Source organism: Cavia porcellus, unplaced genomic scaffold (genome assembly GCF_034190915.1).
Source record: "Cavia porcellus strain 051 isolate PalLab524CR breed Dunkin Hartley unplaced genomic scaffold, mCavPor4.1 scaffold_2, whole genome shotgun sequence".
Lineage (NCBI taxonomy): Eukaryota > Metazoa > Chordata > Mammalia > Rodentia > Caviidae > Cavia > Cavia porcellus.
The window spans coordinates 95,528,710-95,551,932 of record NW_026947485.1 but is presented as its reverse complement, the minus strand read 5'-3'; the positions used below and the strand labels follow the sequence as shown (position 1 = coordinate 95,551,932).

The following is a 23,223-nucleotide window of genomic DNA, read 5'->3' as shown; positions in this document are numbered from 1 at the left end:
TCATTGTCTTGGCAGCACTCACTGCAGTCTGATATTATCTTATTAGATTATTTACTGCCAGTCTCTCCCCCAGCAGAACGTAAAAATCATGCCTGCAGGGGCCCCTGGAGAGCAGCCCATTGCCCAGTTCCCAGGCTGATTCAGAGCCGAACCATAAACATTTGCAGAATGAATGAGCTCTCTGAATCTCCGTTCTTATCAACAAAATGAAGCTGGAAATTCCTACCAAATGCAGCAAAAGTATGAGGTGATACAAATGAATAACAAAGAGAAATAATGCACAAGTCATGATGGCTTGTGCCTCATATATGTAAGGCTGAGAACCACGTGAAATTCACATGATCATATGACAAAAATGGTCAGCTATCCATGCCCTAAAATCAAAGGCTTTTACCAGGATGGGGAACCTTCCAGAGCTTTCAATGATACAAACAGTGCCCTAGGTTCACCATTACTGGCTTATACTATACATTCCCTCTCTTTTTTTCCTTCCCTCCTTCCCTTTTCTTTTTCTTTGTTCTTTTTCCTGGTGCTGTGGAGTGAATCCAGGGCCTAGCACATGATAGCCAAGTGGTCTAACACTGAGCTACATCCCCAACCCTTTTGTAAATTTTGAGACAAGATCTCCCTATGTTGCCTCAAACTTTCAATCCTCCTGCACAAGTGTGCACCACTGTGCCTGACTCCCTTTCTGTTCCTGGTAGGCACCCACTTTGTCTAAGTTTCCAAAGGGCAGCCTAAAGGACTGAATCTCCAAACACCCCTGCTTACCTTTGGCCTGTCGATCGTGGGACTCAGTTAGGAATTTTTTAATCTTATCAGAAGGGATTGCAAAGGAGATTCCTGCTGTCACCTTCAAAGTATTGATTCCAATTACTTCGCCATCCTGAAAAGCAAGATGCACAAGGCTCACTGAATCTAAGAAGGCTAGCAGCAGGTGAACACTAGAAGAGAATGGAGAATCTCTATGAAAGAAGTCTCTGAAAAATGCTTGAGGAAGCGGAAATGTTAAGGATCCTGACTTGATCAACACACAAGGCATCAATGTATTTTGAACCATTGTATTGTACCTCATAAATTTATAAAATTAAAATAATAAAAAAAGTCCATGAGGATCTCAGGGTGGCACAGGGAGGAAATCAGGATGTCTGTGTAAGTCTCAGCCCTGCTTGGCTTCCACAGAATTGATAAACGCTCCAGACTGGAACCTGGTGATCACCCTGCTGGACAGATAGTTTCAAAATATACAGTATTTGCTCTTTTTACACAAAATATATTTTAGGACTCTTAAGAAGTTCCTCCACCCTTTCCTGATGCTTCCATTTCAACTGGCCTTGAGATGACTCCCAAGGCCAGGAGAAACCACCTCAGAGCTTGAGGCTGGCGGGCTTCCCTGCCAGAACAGTGCAGCATGGGCAAAGTGGGGCTGGGGACACAGGGGTCCAGGAGGGGCGCAGTTTAGGTTTGTCTGCTGGCAAAGGAAGTACTTGCTAAAGACAGCCTCTGTTTCCTCAGCAGCCCACAGTCTGTGATACAAAGGCTTCACTTTTTAGGTGTATTTAAATACAGACTGAGACAAGATGGCTCTGAGTGGGTAACTCTTCTGCATTCCAGATGTTTCAGAGAGGCATCCGGCCTCAGGAAAGTGTGTGGCTGAGCCAGGCCAGCTCTTCTCCTCCCACCCTCCACCATTCCACCCACACCCCCACCCTGAAGATCTGGTCCGCAGGAGCCGCCTTCGTCCCCTTCTGCCTGCACTGGACCTGAACTCCAAGGCATTTACCTGTAGCTCTGGTCTACTGTTCCTAGCCCTTCATTCCTTCTAGAAAAGTCACGTGGGTGATATGCAAACATACAATACAGTCCCAGAGCTCCTTTTTAAAGAATTAGATAATGTGTGTTGGCAAGCTCATACTGAAAAAAAAAAAAAAAAGAAAGCAAAACAAAACAGTTTGTACACAGACATTGAAAGGCCTTACCAGGTTTACTAATGGACCTCCAGAGTTTCCATACTGCAATTAAACAGAAATAAAACTGTTATAGTTGTGTTACAACATGGTCCAATCTGTATTCTTCCCTAGCAGCACTTTGAGCACTGTGCCTAATACACTACGGTGGATGGTTGTTCCCTCAGATGTGTTCCTGTTGATCCAATAATTGGCTGGAAAAAAAGGACCTTACAATTTTCAGAAATCCTGAGATGTGACATAAACGGAAAGTTTTTGGCTCTCAAGTCAAGCGGCCTGACAGAACCTAACACTTTCTCCTGGGACAGGGCCAGCAGCCCACTTGCTCCAAGATCACAGTAACTTAATCTTCACAGCCCCCTCTGAGGGACCCTAGCCTTGCTGCTGGGGCTGGAATCCATATGGTTTATTCTAGTGCCAGGACTTCAAGCAGATTACAAAGTAGTTCAGGACAGGGGAACTACAAGAGGCAACAAATACACAAAACACATTTCTTATTTGCTAGACAGATGTGGTGGAGGAAAAAAAGACTGCTTCTCAGAAACACCAATCCTTCAGGGAAACAGCTGAAGTGGAGAAACAAGACAGACATTTAAGAATTAATTAGAGAATGTCACGAAACAGTCCCCAGCTTTATAAGGGAGCCACAGGGAATGCTGTAGGCCTAATGCTCTGCCTGTAGCCAAGGGCTCTGGTCACAGGCAGGGCTCACGCCTGCTGAAGGGTGCAGGGTGTGTGCGCAGCAAGTCTTTCCTGCCAGAAAGGGAGGGCTCCACATGTCCTCATTGTGTGCCTGAGAGACCAGCAGGACTGGATCCTGCCTGGGTAGGACATGGGACCTCTTCTCAGCACAGCCCTTAGAAAATTGAGGATCCCTTCCCAGGAGAGGCAGTGATTGCTAATGGGGTACTGACAACTATTGGTGTCCTCTGCTTTAGGGGTTAAAAGGTATCCTCTTTAATAATACTACAGGTATCCTAACTCGATCCCGCTTCCTAAGCCTCTGGCAAAAACCTGCTGGAAGCCCCAGCTACTGGAGAAAGAAGAGCAGGTGGCTCACGTTGATGATGGCATCTGTTTGGATGTAGTCCATATCTGAGTTCCGGAGCCCAAGTTCTTTGCCACCTCGCTGGGTGGTGCTGACGATTCCAGTGGTGACTGTGTTCTGAAGGGAAAACGGACTTCCAATGGCGACCACAAACTCTCCAGGCCGCAGCTCCGAAGAGCGGCCCAGCAGCAGGACAGGCAGCTTTCCCTGTAACCACAAGGGCAGGTGCATCAGAGCACAGACACAACAGAATGCTAAGCAGTGAGGGATCACAAGAAGACACAGCCCTATGGGGACTGAGCTCAGGGATGACATTCTTTTTCTGGGACCGGAAGGCTGCTATAACCACCACACTAGAAGCTCTCCAGGAGCAGATACTGAGGATGTATGTCAAAGAAAACAAGGGGAGGTGACTGGAGACCATCCTAGGGTCTGATCACATTAAAGTTACCAGTATACACTTGCTCTGATACCTCCAGGGCAGATGACAGAGGGCCATGGAATGGATTCAGGACTTAAACATGCCTGAGATGCTTTCAGAGTGCAAAGGGCCTAGGAAGGATCTTGAGCCTGTAGGACTCCTGGCCCACTATTCACACCAGCCCCTCCCACGTCCTGAGGGTACGGGGAGACCTGCAGACAAGGAGCTGCACTGCTGCACGGAACAACCAGTCCAGGGAGCCTCATCCCAGTGCCTAAGGAAGCTGGTAGAGCCAGGAGCCCCAAGCAATGCTTCAGAGTAAATCAGGACCCATCAAGCCCACCAGGAGTCTCAGAGGCTTTGGGACTGGGCAGAACAGCTGGGGGCCTCCTCATCCACCGGCAAGGCCTGAGGACCTCTCTCTCCCTGCGACATTCCCCACATAGTCCCACACTCCTGTGTCCAGTGCACGGCACACAGAGAGCTCAGCAGGACATGTTTACCCTGGGCCTGAGCCAGCAGCCCCAGCCAGGAATGACTTCAGCAACAACAGTCTGCGGGTGGGGCTGCCTGCTAATGTGCACTCAGACACTCTAGGCTGGACCTGAGAGGCAGGCAAAAGGACAGGTGACAGAAGCTGCCTGGATGGGTTGGTCCTGCTGTCCAAAGGAGAGGCACAATGCGGGCTGAAATCAAGCTCATACCCAGGCACATCTCAGCCACAACCTGGGAACCAGGTCCAAGGCTCCAGGCAGGACTCATCATATAGATACTAATCAGCATTTCACTCCAGCCCCAGCCCAGCCAGACTCCATGTCTGCAGAGACCTAATGACAACTCTGTCCCTATCTTTGGTTCTGAAGTCTGAGCGCAGGCCCAGTAGATGTTGGGAAGGAGACAAACACTTTGTAGGAAGTGGTGAGGACAGAGGAGAAGGCACTGAGGCCTACATGCTGCCCATCACTGTCCTGGGAGGCCAAGGCCTCCAGGGGACACTCACTGCAGCCACCATGAGCCCAAAGCACTCCATGGACAAGCCTGGCTCAAATATGGCAAAGCTGTTCACACTTGGGGAACCACACAGGCTTGGACAAGGTAAACACCAGTGATGAGCTCGATGAGTCTCCTCAAACAGCAGCCCTCACTCCAACACAGGGGGAAAGGTAGCTACATAGTGGCCATTCAGTCACCCTTGCACTGGAGGGTAGCTCCAATTAGCATCTCATTTTAAATCTTTGTTTCTTCTTTTCTTTTCTTTTTTTTTTTTTTGGTGCCGGGGATCAAACTCATGACCTCTCGTGTGCCAATCAGGCACTTACACCCCCGGTCCCTCATTTTAAGTCTTAATACACTCAAATGTGCCATGGATTATGAAATAAGACAGAACGAAGCAAGCAGACACATATGGCAGGGGAAAGGGTCTCACCATATAAGTCCTCAATTTGTGTGAAAGGAATGAACACTTTGCCTGTCAGACAACAAAGCACTTCCATGAAAATCTTGGGGCTTAGGGCATAATTCTTCTCATTTTACAGATGTGGAAACTGAGGCTCAGTCATAGAGGGACTTCTCATAGCCAATGAGTAACCTTATCAGAGCCAGAGAATAAATTTCCCAGCCATCAAACCTGATCTCCCAGAATGCGGGAGTTGTACTTTCCAGACATCTAATTATAGGCAGAAATCCCTGCAAAAGGAGTGGCGTGATGCCGAGATGTCAGCCAGGCAGGATTTACAGCTCACCATGAGGTCAAGCCGCCTTTAGGGGCCATTTGGCCCCTGTTCCCTGCAGGTGCTGGCTGGCAGTGAGAGCACCAGGCCCGCAGCCCCACTCACATCCAAGTAGAGCTCGTTCTCAATCACAGTCCACCTCAGCCCGTCTGCTCGGCAGCTATACATACTTCATCTGGCCAAATTCCTGCTGGTAACTGAGCTTTTTACTCCATCACCGTCTAGACATGTGCTCCACGGGGACACCCGCGGGAGACGAAATGTACATATGGCTGGAAGGCACAGCCATGCGCTGGTTTTGACCTGCACAGGCTCACGCGGCACTCTGGCCCGCTCGGCCCTATTAGTGCCCCTGCTTCGTGTCCACAGGCTGCTTCCTGCGCCGCCCACATCAAAGCTGGCTCCAGGCTCCTGGCTGGAGACGCACAGTCTGAGGCTCCCTTTGAAGCAGCACCAGCCACAGGCTATGTGCAAAGCGCTAGTCCCTCTCCTAACAGTCACTCACACATCTCCCCATCTCTCTGGAGCCTCGCAGAAGCACGCAAAAGCATGCCCGCGGAGTAAACACGGCAGATGTCATTCCTCCTTCTGACAGCAGCAGAGATGGACAGGGAGAAGAGGAAGAAAGGGGCCTGCAGGGTCCCATCGCTCACATCAGTTTCAGTCTCACACTGCTGCGGGAACAGGAAAACACAAGTTGTAGACACACACAGATTGTGAGGTGGAAAAGCAAAGCCCTCAGCATCCCTATCAGAGCCAGCAGCTCACACTCGGCCCAAGTCCTTCTTTATGCCTCTTAATGGCACGTCCTAAAAACTCTTTTTGTGCAATGGAAGCCAGAAAACCTGCAACCTATCTTATGGGGAAAGTGAGTCAAGGCACCCCAGCCCTCTTTGCAGACCTCCTTGGACCCTGACTGATGACACGTAAGAAACTGTCTGGGCTGGACAGTGTCCTCAAGTCACCAAGAACAACTCAATTACCCAAAACTCTCAATGCACTGCCACCCAACTAGGTGAAGAGACAGCTCAGGGGACCATGTCAGAGGCCCCAGGCATGGAGTGCAGGCTTGCCATGCCTACATAGGTGATGAAATAAATACTTGCTATAGGCAGGCTGCTAATGGTGTTGTAGATTGAAATTGAAGCTTGGAAGACTTCAGTCCACAGCCTGGTTAAAGGAAGCCCTTACTAACCATTTATATACAACAAACCATAGACATAGGCCCCACAGTTGGACTTCTAGGACGCATAGCCCTCATGAAAGAGAATACCCCACGTGACAGAAAACAATCTCAATACTCATGTGCACCTCCTAGGAGCACAGAGCCGGGCCATGAAGATCTACGCATGCACCCTGGCCTTCAGGATTCCCATCTGTTGGGAAGAATCACTACACAAGTCTGCAGGACCCACAGAATAAAAAAGGGGCAAAGTCCATCCTCCTCAGCATGGGCATCTTAGTCCAGGACCTTCCAAAAGGGCTAATTATAAATCGATACAGAAAATGATTTGCACGTATCCAAGTATTTTGAGTATTATGAGTAACAAAAATTCCAGCTTAAAAATAAACTGAATAGCTAACTGTCCAACGGCAGGATGGTGCCAGGGTGGATAGCATCAAAGGCTGAAGGACAACGTCAAGAATGAGATTCCTTTTTTTTGTCTTTCCCATCAATTTCAGCCTGTTCTCACACTAGACAGCCACCACCACTCCAGACATCGCTTAATGATGTGAGTATGCCACGTGAAAATATGACTCCTTAGGAATGCAAAGGAATTCCACAGGCACCTCAGCACATTACTCTCCATGGCCACCAGCAGCACCCAATTGTTAAGGGCACCCTGGACCACTCTTCAGTGATGATGATGAGCCTAAAACACACATGCAGCTGTAGCAGGGATGCAACAAGCATAGGTGAGATGAAACAAGCCTGGGGACAAGGGGTTCATGTTACAGGGACAATCCTCATACCAGACCCGAACATTGAGAATGGACTCTGATAAGAGTGCACTCTTCTACGCAAGTTTTATGGAGTGGTGGGATAGAAGGAGAACTCTGCTGGAAAGCAACAAAATGATCCCAAGATGTCTGTGTTGGGACAGGTGTCTCAGGTGACCTAAATGGAACCTGCCCACATTACTCAGTACTTCCCCCTGCTCTGTCACACACGCAGCCTTCACAGTAATGACTGCGGACAGACACGACAGGCTTCATCTCAGTTCCCTGGTGGGGTTCAAGTGCAAGCCTCCCTCCAGAAGCTCTCACCAGCCCACCTGCCCCATGCCCAGCTGCACAGAGCACATGATCAGCCAGGAAGGAAAGAGCTGCTCTGAACTTTGGCTCAGGCAACTGGGTGGTCCAGAGCTAGGGCAACAGAATAGGGTGCCAGATGAGTTTAAGAACAATTAAAGACCAGAAAAGGGAGCTGAGCCAGTGTGTCCTCAAGGTGAACTTCTGGTCTTGCTGCTTATCCCATGGTGTCCTTAGGAGTTAGGCTTATCCTCGACCAAGGCCTGACAGGGGGTGGGGACAGGCCCAGTGCAAAACCTTGGCTTCAAGGGCCCTACACATGCCATGGATCCCCTAACTGAGCTAAGGTGAACCCCCACTAAGCCTGTGCTGAGTAACACCTGTGCTGATGGCTCCCCTGGGCTTTCTATCCAATGTCCAATAAGGTGGTATGGAAGTGAAGATGTGTCCATGTGTATACACACACACACACACACACACACACACACACACACACACACACACTGTATCTCAGATTCCACATTCTTGAGAGAACACTGTCCTACTCAGCCGGACATCAGCGTTCTGTGAGCATGGGCCACTTGATTAACTTCTCTGGGTATCAATTTTATGTTCTCTAAATAAGGGAGTTGAGCCTGATGACAGCCAATGGTAACCTCGCTCTGACAATCAGGGGTTCTTTCCAGAAGACTCCGTTACTTCCCAAAAATTCTATTACCAGACAACAGTTATATGGGTAAGATTAAAAAGGCCCCAGGGACCTCAATAAATCTTTTAGTTATACAACTTTCAGTGAGGTCAGAGGATCTCTGCAAAGGTCTACAGCAGTGAGAGGACAGAAGATTCCTGGAATTTTCTAGATAGTCACTTGACCAACCATCCTCCAGGGAGGACCCTGCACGGCCACAGCCATCACTAGCTCAGCTTCCATTTAACAGCCCTCAAGTACTCACTTCATTTTTACCTCATTCTCTGAAGCTTGGAGAGAAGAGCAATAAAACCAACCAATAAAACCAAAACTAAAGAAATATTAGCAATTTTATTTTAACCTAATGAGCCAAGCCAATCACTTCTTTCTCTGTCCTTTGAATAGTACAAAGTACTCCTCAGTTATAAAAATATTTTTGTTGCTGAATCTGCAGAATCTACTGGATCTGCCAGCTGCAGAGCACACTCATTTTCAGGGACTGGGGCTTCCAGCCTGGCCCTGTGCTGGGTAAAGTCTGCTTCAAAGGCTGATGTTGCAGTGTCTGGCTGAGACTCAGCCGAGTGACTCAATGTGCCTTCTGGAAACAGTTATACTAACCTTTCATTTTCTTTAAAAAATATGCAGTGCAGGAAATGGCTTGTCCCTGTACCCAGAAAGAAGCTATGCCAAGAGACTCAGATGCCTCCTAAGGAGAGCAGACTAAGCGTGGAGAAGTCCTGGAAAGGACTTTTGCATCTCAGGACCTAACAAGACAGAGGGAGCACCCTAATCTGGGTTAGCTGGACAGAAGCAGATGAGCAGGATTGGTACAAAGGTGGCAGGGCCATGGACTGTGGACCAAATTAGCAAAGATTTTCTGAGTTACATCATGAGCAAGGCCCAGTGTGGAATACAACACGGGCCTCTTGTTCACAAGGTGGGTTAAAATACTATTAAAGGTATTAGCATAAGCCCCTGCTCCACTCTTTGATTTTTTTTATTTGCTATTTCTGTTTTTTAAGCACAAAGACAGTCACAAAGGTGGCAAGTGTAGATATCTACCAAGCCTCACAATGCAGCTCTCCAAGTACTGTGTCCCACTGGGGATGAGGACATCAAGGCAGGGATCTCTCCTTTCCAAGGGCTCACCACTCCAACCTATGCACCCTGAACGGCTCCAAGGGCACTGCCACCTCTGTCAGGTTAGACACACTCAATAACCAGATGTGGGTGAGAGAAGCCTGTCCCTGACCAGTGGCATCAGCCTGAGCCCTACACTATATACTGCCCCAAGATGCTTTGGTTGTAACACCAAACCCTGAACAGCCATGCCACCCCTTTTCTAGATGAGGTGGGTAGCAGTGGCCACTGTACAGAGATGGAAAGGAAGGTTGGGCACAGAAGCTAAGGGGAGTGGGAAGGCTAAGAACCCCCCATGGGGATGGAGGAGAAGGAGGATTATGTCTGAGCCAAGGCCCCTCAGCATATCCCACCTTTTCACTAGATGTCTAGTACAAAACATGAATGAAAGATACAATTCAGATCATGACCTCAGGGCACAGGGCCTTTCTGAGCCCAGGGCCTGTGAGTACTCAGCTCACATGCTCAGGAAGCTGACCACGACTGAGACATTAGGGTTTGGACTGGAGAGAGGAAGGTGATTGCAAGGCCAAGGGTGGCTGTGGTACACAGAGGAGTGACTCCCAGCTGAGAGGCCAGGGCAGGAAGGATCTGCTCCAGGGACACTGAGACCACCACCATATCCAGGCCCAGAAGAAGGTGTCCTCAAGTCGCCATCACCCCTTTGTCAGCTGACACATTATTATTGCTATCTAGTGAGAGCAGACAAGTAGGATGGATGAGAGGCAGTGTGGCAAGAGAGGGAAGAAAAGTGAGGCAGATATATGGAGAGGTAAGGAAAGAAGAAACAGGGGCTGCCTGCAAAAACAGAAAGGCAGAGAACACAGGAAAAAATGGAGTCACCTTCCTCCTTACTATTTATGAACACCACCATAATATTTAGTCTCCTTTAGGGTATATCAAGACATGTTTGCAACTGCAAATATCCACTTAGCCACAAAATGTCAACAGTGCTGTGTGGAAGCCCACCATACAGTGACTGTATATACTCCGTGGTTTTCAGAGGAAGAAAAACATCGTGTTGGCCAAGCGTCACTTTTGTCTGTTTCATACTTCAGTCCTCTGATCTACCCACTTTTATCCACTGACCTCAGCAAGGCAGATGCTGCTACAGTGTTTGGCCATGACAGATGTGCAATAAATATTTACAAAATCCATGAAGAAGTGAATAAATGAACAAGTGAGATCTTAAAAGATCCACTAGGGCCTTACATGTGGGTAAGGCTTGAGTTAGCCAGGTCCTGGCCTTGCAGCCAGGGTGCATGACCTGACTTGTGGCCATGTGTAAGGTGGCAGGTGGGGATCAGAGAAGCCAAAGAAGCAGCTTCTGTCCAGCAGCTGTCAGTGGTGGACATGGGCTGTGCCCCTGCCCTGCTTGGAGGCTCGGTATCCAGATTAGCCGCCCCTCGGTATCTGCTGAATAGAGCTCAAGGCACTCAGGCTCCTCATTACTCATGAGGGGCCCAAGATCCTGTATGGCCTCATGTGCAGGGACCCTGCTCGGGATACAGCATTCTCCCTAAATTTACTTAACAATGTTTGGAATACAGAGAACCTCTTTTCTGTATAAAAATAACCTGACATGGTCAATGACAAATTAAATATATATTCATGGCAAAATGTGGTCACAGGAAGGGCTAATGTTTTCTCTGAGTGGCGCGGCAGACAAAACAAAGAGGGAAATACCATGAGTCACATGTTCCTGTTATCAGATTTCAGTGCCTTATGTGACAAAAATGACTTGTTAATCAGCATGTTTATTAGGATAATTAGTATTACTTCTAGCTTGCCATGGAAAGGTCTGGATGGCTTTCGGAAACCAGCTAAGGGAAACTGCATCCTCCTGCCACAGATGAGGGGGATGAAATCCTCTGAGCCCTTTGTGTTTTCAGACTCTCAGGAAACTGACTACGTAAGACCAGGGAGCTTTCTAGAAGATAGGTGGGAACCTCAAAGGACCAAAGTGAAGAAAAAACAGAAAATACACAAAGAAACCAGCTAACCCAGAAGTGCTGGCTTGTGGTACGAAAGGTTCTAATAAACTCACTAGAAAATAAATCTGCACTTGATCCAAGATCCAGGTCTTTCAGGCTAGAAAGAAAAAAAGAAAGAAAGAGGGGGGAGGGAAGGAAAGAAAGAAAGACAGACAGACAGACAAACCCACTCCACCCAAATTATCCTGTCGCCCTCTGCCCCCCATGGCTGGCTCTGTGTCTTTCCTAGCTCAGCTCAGCTATCCTTCCTCAGGTAGCTCCTGATCTAACGACAGCTTCCAGCCCCAATGCCTGCTGCTTCAACCCCTCTGTCCCCTTTCTTGTACTTGGTTCCCATATTTATCTCAGTTCGCCTGTTCTTCACACCAGATCTTAAGCCTCGTAGCTTTTGTGTACTGTGGCTACATCTTCCACACCTAATAGAGAGTTTGGTTAAGAGAGATGTTCAATACAAATTTTATTAAATCTGCAAATCAGGGGCTAGGATTATAGCTCAGCAGCACAGCATCTGCTTGGCAAGTGTAAAGCCCTGAGTTTGATTCCTAGGACCCCCCCAAATAAAATAAAATAAAATCTGCAAATGAATCCCAGTAAACAGTGACACTCAGGAACCCAGGGATAAAAATTAATGTTAGCAAAAAAAAAAAACTGAAATTAGTGAACAAGAGTTTAAAAGATCCAGTAGGATGCTAAAGTTGGACAAATAGTGTGTAAAAGCACGCTGTAAACAGGCAAACATAAGGCTTTCCTTTGCTTAATTTAGAAGACTAACACCCCATCCTCACTAAAGAAGCATAATCCCTCCCAAGAGAGCAAACGAAATCCACTTCTCTGTCTCTGTTTCCCTTGCTCACGTGAATGGTTCACCTTGGTTGGCGCCTATAAGCACATTATCTCCCCGCCACCCTTAGTTCTCTTAGGTCAAGGACATCATCCACCACCAGGACTGAAAGACCTTTCCTGGGAAGCACCAGAAAGTATTTTTGGCTTCACGGGCTATATGGGCTCCATCCTAACTAATCAGTTTCACTAGTACAGAACAAAAGCAGCCATAGACTCTACATAAGTAAATGGTCATCACTGTGTTCCTACAAAACTTCATTTTCAAAAACAGATGCAGGGTCAGATTAGAGTCAGACTATAGTTTACTTGGCCAATCCCAGATTCTAAAACACTGTCACACACACACTAAACTTCAAATGAAATGAACTACCCCCACTCCTGTCATCAACTGAGGAGGATAAGGGACTTCCCAATGGGGCACCCAGAAATTGTCAGAACCAACAGTAACAGCCTTTATCCAATTCCCTGAAAAGAATGCCTAGATGAAAAAAAGGATTACCATATTAAGAGAAAAATATAGCCAAAGAGTTTCCTTAACAATCAGCTAAGTTCTTGAATCTGAGCCAGAGAACACACAAGGCTCCAGTTTGGAGTTTAGGGAACTGAAATATTTCACAAAAGGAGTTGTGAAGAGAACAAGGAGAAGCCATGTCCCCATTCACCTCTGGACAAGGGCTGGCACAGAGGAATAAGGGCTAGTTTCCAATTCACTGTCTAGACTTCCATTCTCTCATGAAATATTGATTCCCACCTCCCTAAAAATGGTAAAAATCGATTCTGTTACAGAAGTCAACAGGCTCTGCGGCATCTTAAGCAAATGCAGTGGGAGCCCTCTGAGTGCCAGGAGAGAAAGAAGACCACAAAAAGGACAGGACGGAGGGAGGGGGAAAGAATCCAAAGTGGAAAAACACCAAAACAAATAAGGGCTAACTATCGCAGTATGAGTATGATATACGTGAGAGACTCCAGAGGATGCTCAGGCTCTGTGCTATCTGATTCACTCTTGGACATGCTTGTGTCTTAGTCAGCGGCCTCTGACAATCTTGTTGCCTGAGAAGAGCAGGCATGAGTCACATGGAGTACTGAGCTACCTCCCTCCCTGGCCACTGTGTGTCCTCAGAGACTCCCCAGACCCTCCTCACTTAAATAAGTACAGCTTTATTGCACACCAGGCCAAATTCTCAGAGCAGGGCCTAAAGAAAGAGACCTGGACATGAAAGGCCCAGTCCCCTCACCCCTCGAGTGACCCTGCTCTGAACCTCAGGATCAAGTGCTGGCCTTCCTGCCCTGTCAGCAGCTCAGCCGTAAGAAGACCCTCTGCAAGCAATGCAGCACTTGGGCCACTTCAAACAGGTCTGCGGGGGCCGCCAGCCTGAAGGTGGCCAGGAACCAACCCAGGCTTGCGGGGAAGAAGAAAACCACCTCAAGCTTGGACAAGGCTGTCTCCAAATATTTACCTGGTGCCTGGCATCAGGAAAAGCACCCATAGGAAACCCTGCTGCCTCAGCAGTGCTTTGAGTTACCACAGAACCACGTAGCCCTGGCAATGCTGCAAGTTCTTCCAAACTCCAGAGCCTCTGGCTGAGAGGTGGCAGCCAGCCTGCTGCTCAATCTCTGTGTATCAGAGAGGGAGCAGCAGCTCAGGGAGCAGACCCTGGTGCTTTCCAGCCTTCACTATTCCAGGAGCAATGGGTCTGCCCTTCCCCAGAGCATTTGGCTCTAAAACCCCACTCATGAGGGACACTGTTGTTGAGAAGCTACTGCCCTGATAGGTTAATTACACAAATAGAGCTGTCTGTGGCAGCTGAGGCAGGAGGATCACTTGAGCTCAGGAGTTAGAAACCAGCCGGGGCGTCAGAGTGAGGCCCCATCTCAAAGTGCATAACAACATAAATAAATGTGACAATGACCACTGGTGATAAAGAGGGAAAACACTGGGATGTGATATTATCATGAGAGATAAGGCTGAGGGGACCCAGAAGCCACATCATGTCATAGGTCAGACAGAAGGACAGAGAGCTCGGCCCTGTGAGGAATGAAAGAAAATGTCCCAGAGGAAAGGAAAAGGCCCCAGGAACTGAGCATGGAGGGTGGCTGAGAAGGGGAGTGAGGTGCAGGGGGGCAAGTGAGGAGCCAGAGGAAAGGGAGGCTCAATTCAGTCAGGGTGGCCCTAATAAGGAGATGAAATCTCTTGTAAAAGCAATGGGGAATCTCCATAAAGGCTTCACAGTGAGGATGACACGGTCTGAAATAATCAGCACAGTTCGAAAAGCAGCTGTAAGGAATGTGACTTTCCTTGCCTACCTTGTTCAGTACCACCCCAGTCTTCCTGGCCCACGCTCTCGTCTAAAAAAAGCAAAGAGCTCACTTTTTACATTTCTCTCCTCTCCAGTCCCATATCTCTCTGTCTTTCTCTAAACTGCACTGACAAAATGCTGCCACTGGATAACAATTTAAAAAGTATTCCGCACACATGGCCGGTGGCACATATTAAACACATCTGGAAATAGTTTGCGTCCGAAGCTGAACTAGTTTGCCCTCAAAGCTGCTTTCCATTAAAATGTTTATATGTATGCTTCCCCAACTTCCTGGGGCTGTGTTCCCATCCCATATTAACGGCAGCCCCATCCAGGGTCCCTAAGAAAAGGAACTTTCAATTCTAGCACAGAAGCACAGGAAGGGACAGCAGCTGGGGGAAAGGACAGGTGTGTGGGGGATCCGCCTCCTCCAGTGTACTGGGGGACCAGGCTGGGGCCACCCATAAACTTTCTCCAAATGGCCTCCAGACTCTCAACACACAGCGGCAAAGTGAGTACACACGTGTCTACTTGGCAGAGAGAAGCAGAAGAGCTCTTTGGTCCCAAGCCCAGAAACATCTCCAGCAACTGCAAGCCAAGCAACTCCTAGGCATGAAGACCTGAAGGCTCCAAAAGGGGGAGAAAGTGCAGGCTCAGAGCACCAGTGCTGGAGCTCAGGCAGCGCTTAGCCAGACACTGTAGGGACCACCAAGATAAGCCTTCGCTCGTTCACAGTGCATGCAGCTGCGTTTGCAGTTCCAAGCAGAACATCTGCCTGCCCTCCTCCGTGGCCAAGAGGTGGATACTTGATCGATGAAGGGAGGCAGACACACAACCGAAGGTCCTACCCTGGCTGTGCAATGGGAAAAAGACAGATCCCTGAAAGAAACGCTGGCTGCCACTCCCAGAAAAGGAGCTAGGCCACCACGTGACGACAACAGCAGAGGTCCACAGTACTGTCCACTTAGTTTAGAAGTGTTAAGACTGCCCTTTATAGGAAGAACCATGGCAATGCCAAGGGAACTCAGGATGCTGAGGTGGGATTTATACATCATGAGCCATCAGGTTGGTCACTGGGCCCATGTACATCTTGGGTAGCCACACCAACTTCATCACGTTATCCCAACCTGGTCCAGAGAGGCTGAGCCACAGTCTCACATGACAAGATGCCACAGGGGATGATTTTCCTTCCCACTTTCCAATTTGTTTGGTTCCTGTTTTGCCTTCACTGAGTTTCCCTGACCTGTTTCTTTGGTGTTGTCCCTATCCCCACGATGACAATGCCAGGCAAGCTCTCACCCCACATGCTGCCTACTGCACCCATGATCTCACATGCCGGGTGAACTGGTGGTAGGACTTGTTAGCCTCCGTGCTAGCTCCTTCCAAACCAAGCCTCCTGACAAGCCACACGGACTCTCATAAAAACAAGGGGACAAAAGAGAAAGGGCTGGAAGAGATATTTTTCTCTCCCTACTTCTAACTATCAGCAAAAAAAGACGAAAAAAAAAAAAAGCAGTTTAGTCAGTGGAAACTGGGCTTTTGTGTGGGTGTCTGCAATTTAATATCCTTTCATTTCCGATTCCATTTCAAAAAGCCACATCGTTCAATTCTAAATTTTTAAGGACACTTTTTTGGAGCACTTTCAACCCATGTCAAACAGCATGCTGCTGACTACAGAGCTAGACCCCCGGAGCAACAGGAGTTAAGTCCATAACCCTCTGCACACCTCCTCTACTAGGATCCTCTATTTTTGCCTGGATATACCAGGGATGGCTCGAGCTTGTCTCCACTTTAGTTCAAAATCTGAACAGAATATCCCTGGGCCAGAAGCAGTTGCATGGTATACAGCCACACATTCCAAACACAGAATTACTCTGTGAGGAAAGTGCACATACCACGTGGGTCAGAGCACCGCCTACAGATGACCCTGGCACAATGCTGGCTGCCACTCAAGTGCTCAGTGAAGCCCAAAGTCCCACGTGTGGCCACAGGCTATGCTATTCTGGCAGCTTCCTTCTCCTTAGACTACCACATCCTGCACACCTTTCCAGCAGACGCACCAGTCTTGTTCAACCTATTTAAGGCCAAGCTGTCCCGTCACAAGCAGAGGTCAGGTTGCATCCCTGCGAATGGGCTTGGGTACTTGGCAAACTGCACTCTGTCTGTCTTATGAGGCTGGGGTAATTAGGTGCCGTTGTGCAGCCTCAGACAGGCTACTTATATTCTCTGATCCTTATTTCTTCCTCCACAGAATGGAGATAAAATAGCTGCCTCACAGATGGTTCAAGATAAAGGCAGAGCCTGGCCCAATGATCTTGTGACCAAAAAATACATTTTGAAAGATGAGCTGTTGCTAGAAATTCCACAGTTACCAAACAGACATAACACACAATTGTGACTTCGCAAAGAGCTCTCAAGCCTCGTTAGCCTGTGTCTGGCTATATAGCCTCAGACAGGTAAGGGAAATATGCTTCTGGAAGGGTGTAAATGTCCTGACCATGGCTTTCTGGAAAGTTGACAGTAAAGGACCCTGGGATGGGGCAGGAGCCTGGTGCTGCTTAAAAAAAAAAAAAAAAAAAAAAAAAAAAATCCAGAATCCTAGTGCCCAAATAGTACACAGAGCTACTTCCATTGACAGACAAACAGCCTGTCAAATGCCACACCTGTTTGTCTGGAAGACCAACAGTGAGGCAAAGCAAGCAGACAGCTGACAAGGAAAACTTCCTCTCAGTCCATGGTCTTTTCCTGCACTGGCAACAAGATCCCAGCTAACCTGATTCTTCCTCCATCCGAAGTCTAGAAAACTGGAAGGACATGAAATAGCTACAAAAAGCAATCTTAGTGCACCTGCCACACAACAAACTCATCTCTGTAATCAATGTGACAAGCAGGAGCAATTTTTGATGATCCAGTGTGGACTAGATTTAACCTCATGTATGAAGATTTTGCTAAATGATCAACAGAGCAAAAATGTCTACAAGGAGCATATTTGGATAGAAAGCATTTTTTTCCTTTGTAACACTGAGGATTGAAACCAGAGCCTAAGTTATATCCCTAGTCCCGAAAGCATTTTCAAATACATTTCCCAAATTGAGCTATTTCTCAGTTGCACTGACCCGCAACATGCACACAGTTATACAAGCAGAGAATTATAACTGGAGAAAATGCTACAGCCTACTCCCCTTGACAGGTGAGCCACATGCACATTAACATACTGAAGGCTCTGAGAAGTTCTGAAGAGAAGAAATCCATTAGCTTTGAGTCAACCATTTCCAAAACTTTCTGCCTATGAAATCATCAGTAACCCTACAGAGACTCTAATTTAGTAGACCTGGTTTGTTTTCACAAACACTACTCTAATTTAGTAGACCTGGTTGTGTTTCCACAATAAGGATGGCTCATTCTGAAACTCAGCACATCGTGCATCTATGTGTATGACCCATGATGTATCTGTGGAATAAGCAAACTAACACATGCCTCCACATCACGAGGGGGTGGAAGACTCGATTTTCACTACACAAACCTGATATTTTATTTGTAAATGTGTGAGTTGATATTTTTAAACTTTCTAATCGCATAGCAACCTTCATCTAGAAGCCTCTCTGAGCCCCTTCTCTCCCTTACACAGTTCCCTTGGGTGTAGACCCAGCTGGTCTAGGAGCTGCAGCACTGTCTGTGGGCACCCAAGGCAATCAGAGAGCTCAGGTCCCTCTGCTATCTTTGGGTCAGGTCAAGAGTCTGGCTTGGCCGGGGTGCCTAAGAACTCAGTCCAGTAGGTTAGCTAGTCATGGGCTGCCCGCACACTTGGAAGACATCGGGTGCACACTCACCTCGTGATCAATTTTGATAAGTGCAATGTCTGCCTTTTCATCCACATCCTTGATTTTGGCTTCATAGGTGGCTCCACTCTTCAGTTCAACTTTGACCCGGTGTTTATTGGTCACCACGTGGGCATTTGTCACAATCAGTCCGTCTTCTGACACGATGAACCCAGATCCACTAGCCACTGGGATTTCCCTCTTAGAAAAAGGCAGCCTAGAACCCAAAAGGACAGCACTTTGAAGCCTGAAACACTTACAATGAGACTTTAATACATGGGAGTAACATTTTGCAGGAGCAATGCACGTCTGTACTTGTTTCCTTACATGCTGGGTCTAACATTTAAAAACCAAACATTGCATCAATTTTGACACTAAAACATCCCACTTAAAAAATGTTCTTAGAGATTCTTTACAGCCAGAAGTTCTGAAAACATCTGGAGGGTCAAGAGTGTAGATTTAAGTAGTCAGATGGAAAAATCTTCCGGGAGAAATACTACGGGAGAAATCTTTATTACAATCTATTCAGTGACACTTTGACACTTTAATGTATCTCAAAAAAAACCCAGTTCTGATGTTTTGCTAATGAGGACACTTATCACGAAAAGCTGTATAAGTTATAGAAAAAAAAGAACCCCCTCTTTACTTGCGAAACAACTCGATGTGGACCACAGCAGGAGCAATCTTCTCTACCACGTCAGCAATAAAGTTGTATTTATGGCGCAAACTGTTGGGATCTTCCTGCCCTGAGAACAAAGGCAAACAGACATTTAATGATACTGACTTCTGTGCCATTGTGCCCTGGAGAAAGCTATGGGTTAGTGGTGCCAAAATGCACTGTAGCAAAAAGATACACACTCATATGTACATACATAAACATGCCCACATACATGCATGTAGACTCACACAAACACACCCATACTTGTACAGGGATATACACGTGTGCACTTAGCCACAAACTCACACACACATGCATATCATCACATACACCCACATCTCCTTCAATGTGAAGGAAACAGCCATTCCCCAGGCTGAGTAATCCTGGGACACTTCCAAGCCCTCTTGTGACCCATCACAGCTGCACAGCCACAGGCTCAGCGAGCAGCCCCAGAGCATCTGTAGATTGTTTCTTGGTTCCTGTACCACCAGGAACTGTGTAACGTGACTCAGTGCCACTGGATCCAGGGACCTCCTGGGGCCAGCCTGCAGCTCCCCACCCAGTGAGGGAACATCTACAAAAGAAAGGCCCTTTTTAGCCTGGCTCCTACCTAAGCTGCTTTATCTCAAGGCTGAAATCTGATCTCTGCATAGCACAATGTTCTCAGGTTCAAAGATCAGCAATTACTAAGGAAAATAAACTAACTTGACAAACTCAGGATAGCATCAATTTATAATTTGTTTTCAAACCACTTTCACATGCTACCTCATTTTAATTTTTCCTACTCTCCCTAGTAAGGGAGAATCAGATATTCTTCCCATATTGGGGGAAATTGAGGCTCACAGACTTTGAGCAACTTCTTTGGGGACACTAAATCATAACAAAGATCACAAATAGCAAGGAAAGCACCAAAGTCACAACTTTTCCTCTTCAGTACTTGCCCTGCTTCTGTGTGTTAGCCTCCAGGGTCTCCAAGAAACTGTGATGGACTGGTGTGTCTTCCTAAGCCCTCCAATTGGAAAATTAAATAGCGGGTGGAAACCTTGTTCCAAACAGATTCTGGCAACATCAACCAGAGACAGTTGTCAACTGGCTTCTCAGCTCTAATTTTTTTAGCAAAAGCCAAGCAGAGGTTTAATTTCAACAAGGCCAACAACCCTCAAGGGCCATGGCATTCTGAGACTCTCAAGAAAAGCACAGCCACTAGAGTCCTGCTAGTAAGTATCACTGACTCACTTCCTCTTTCTGACTTCCCAAAGTAGGAAAGGGAAAAATCCACTCCCATCACGGGTAAAGCTGAACATGAGATTTTCTAGCTCAAATGAAAAGTAGGTACTTTCTCATAAGCCAGAAAAGGGGTATCCAGGGACTATAGACCAGGAAAGCTTACAGGGCAGACTGCGTGGCCACTGAAAAGCCTGACGTGCATCCACTTCCCCACCTACAGAATGGGGCTGCTGCTCCAGAATGAGCTGAAGCACTGATTCGAGCTCTGACTCTGATCCAATCTGTCTCCTCCTCTCACCTTAGCAGGCTGCACAAGACAAAGAGCACATGGGACCAGGGCTCTTGCAGTTCTGCAGATGACCAAAGAAAAAGGAGAGCAGTACAAGGACAGAGTTGAAAAGCCAGGTGAGAAGCCTTAACTGTGCAAGTCAGATGAAAAGAGGACCTCCAACTTCCACTCACATCACTTAGTGGCCAGCAGTCACTGGGAAACAGAACACAAGGAACTTCAACTAGAATTGTTCAAAGATGAACCAAAAAAAAAAGACAGAATGTCAAATAAGAAGAAATACTTGGTTGGCTTCTCTCAGTACAATTTCAGAATGAGGATCTTAATTGTCTCTAAAAGCAGCCTACTCAGTGTCAGATTCCTGTTCCACTTACAAGGCTTGTCTTCCAAACCAGAGGCAGTTGGTGTGGGCTCTGGTATCAGATGCCCCTGCATGCCCTCTTTGCTCTGATCTCAAATATGTTCTCTTTGCAGCAGAGTCAATCCAGGTGGAAATGTCCCATTAGTAGGGGGACACTAGCTGAATGGCAACCTGCTACCCACTATCCAAGGATTGGGGGTGAGCAATCATTGCTGCAGCAGCCAGAGCACTCAGCAAGAGAAAGAATCAAGCATAGACTCTGGCCTCAGCTTAGTCCTATGCCTCTATGCTAAGAGGACAAGACCACCTACCTTGATGTTTGCTATGTTGATTTTATGAGCTACTGGCCAGCAAGTGCTTGCCCAGACAAGACATATAGTTTAGAAAGAAAAAAGGAAAAGGACTGGCAAGGGTGCTGCTCAGGAGGAGGCCGTTGGCAGCTATCAGTGCTTTGACCATAGCAGCAGGATTATGGAGAGAGAGAGAGCTGGAGGCACCACCCTGGCAAATCCATCTGGGTCCTGGAGGCTCCTATTAAGAACAGCACCATCACAGCCACCCCTGCAGAGGCATGATCACAAGGAGGTTATGAGACAGGCCAGGTTCTCCTGGCCTTAGCCTGCACCTGTGTTCCCCAGCTCACAAGGTCATGCCATAGCCACTGCAGAAGGGGGAAGGGTGTTAGGTCAGCAGATAACTGGGCTCAAAGTGCAGCCCAGCTGAGCTCTCACTCTGATGGAGCAGCCAACACAAGGAGGCAGATCTGGCATGCTCTCTGCTTTGTTCCTCTAGGCTAGAACTGATGCAAAGAGTCTATGAGAATGGTCTTCCATCCTCCTCCTTCCATTCTCTCCATATAGTCCCCTGCAGGGTCAAAGCCTAGCCCTCCTAACTTCTCCCTTACCCCACAGAACTGAAAGTTGAAGCTAACATGTTTCAGAAAACCTGCTGCTGCAGTGAAGATGAAAACTGTAAAGTTGCTCACATTCCATCCCAAGACAACAAAGGATTCATTTCTCCTGTTTATAAACTAAACAAACATACAACTTCATAAATATGGCTTGCTTGGATCCCATCCTCTCTGGGGATCAACAGGGAATACCTCTTAACCATTTCAACAACTGCCTTCTAGAAGAAAGGAAACACACAGCATGGAGAAGTTTCAACGATGATTATCCATTATGGAGCATTTACTAAGAACAGGCCACTAAGCTCAGCCAATGTTCAGTATCCATGGAGGACTGGCTGGTTGCAGGACGCTCTACACACAGCTCAAAACTATTCTATGAAAGGGCACACTATTTGCATGCAACTTATACAACCCTCCCCTATCCTGTAAATCATCTCCAGATCATTTAATATCTAACATAATGCGAATGTTATATAAAGAGTTATAATACTGTACTGCCTAGGGGACAGTGACAAAAGTCTATGCATGTTCAGCACTGATACCATTTTCTTTTCGTTTTTTTATAGCACTTTAGTATATATTACATGTGCTAAAAGAAATGCATTTTCAATCTGCAGTTGGTGGAACCCATGGATGAGCAACCTGTAAATACACAGCATTATCTGTATCTGACATACTTTAACATATTGCAGAATTATTGCAGTGAAGATGAAAATCAAAAGGCAGCAGGAACCAAGAGACAGATTTTATCTGTGTTTCTCCCAAAAGCACAGGCACAAAATTGGGTGGCTTCACATCATCAAAATATGTGTTTCTTTCATCTTTAAGGAGAAAATGCCAGTTAAGATTAGACCTGAGAGAGGAAGAAGAGGATAGGTGGCCCTGCTGTCCTAATGCCAGCTCTTTAACACAGCTCCCAAGGTGCCACAGAACATCGCAGCAAGCACAGAATCTTCCATCTTTTTTAGGGGAAACACAATGGCACCCACACTCACTGGACACCTTGTAAACTAGCTCATTTCCTCAGTTTCGAAGTCAGATAGCATGCTATTCCTTTTGATGATTCCATACCTTTGTGAAGCTGCCTTTTTGGAAGCTGCTGAGATAAAGTGAACACACTGCTTAAAAATCAATGTCGAAGGTGACAGTGTCCAATATAATCCCAAGAATTCGAAGGTTATTTAGCACCCAGTGGGCACACACATCGCATCCACAGGTAACGGTGGCTAAAATGAAGTTAAATTTATTCCTTCCTGTTTCACAACACTTACTAAGTTTTTGGACCTAACTATTTGACAAATGGAACCCTGGGGTACTTTTCTGGCCTACAGGTGCCATAAAAAATTACTAAGGGTACTATAAGCCACAAAGGTTTGGGCTCTCTGCCTGATGTCTCATGGGCTCTCTGCAGTGCCTAAAGCTGAATCCTGCACAGATGCAGTAGTTGAGAGCAGGCAGATTTACAGTGGAGCTCAACAAAGCTCTGCTTGTTGTTATAGGGTTATCCTAGCAAAGTGGTCATCACATGTTTTTGGAAATTTTGTAGAAATAAAGTAGTTAACATAGTTGGCTGAGACTA

At 47.0% G+C, this 23,223-nt stretch overlaps 1 protein-coding gene across 1 annotated transcript in view; it reads right to left on the bottom strand.

The window, feature by feature from the left end:
• Positions 1-23,223, bottom strand: part of Htra1 (HtrA serine peptidase 1) — a 44,711-nt gene that overhangs the window by 4,565 nt on the left and 16,923 nt on the right. The window contains exons 2-6 of the mRNA XM_063244884.1: positions 18,846-18,945; positions 18,212-18,416; positions 3,028-3,222; positions 1,980-2,012; positions 772-886 (exon numbers count right to left, since the gene is read on the bottom strand). Of these exons, the coding sequence (XP_063100954.1) occupies positions 772-886; positions 1,980-2,012; positions 3,028-3,222; positions 18,212-18,416; positions 18,846-18,945 (648 nt within the window). The remainder of the gene's footprint in view (positions 1-771; positions 887-1,979; positions 2,013-3,027; positions 3,223-18,211; positions 18,417-18,845; positions 18,946-23,223) is intronic.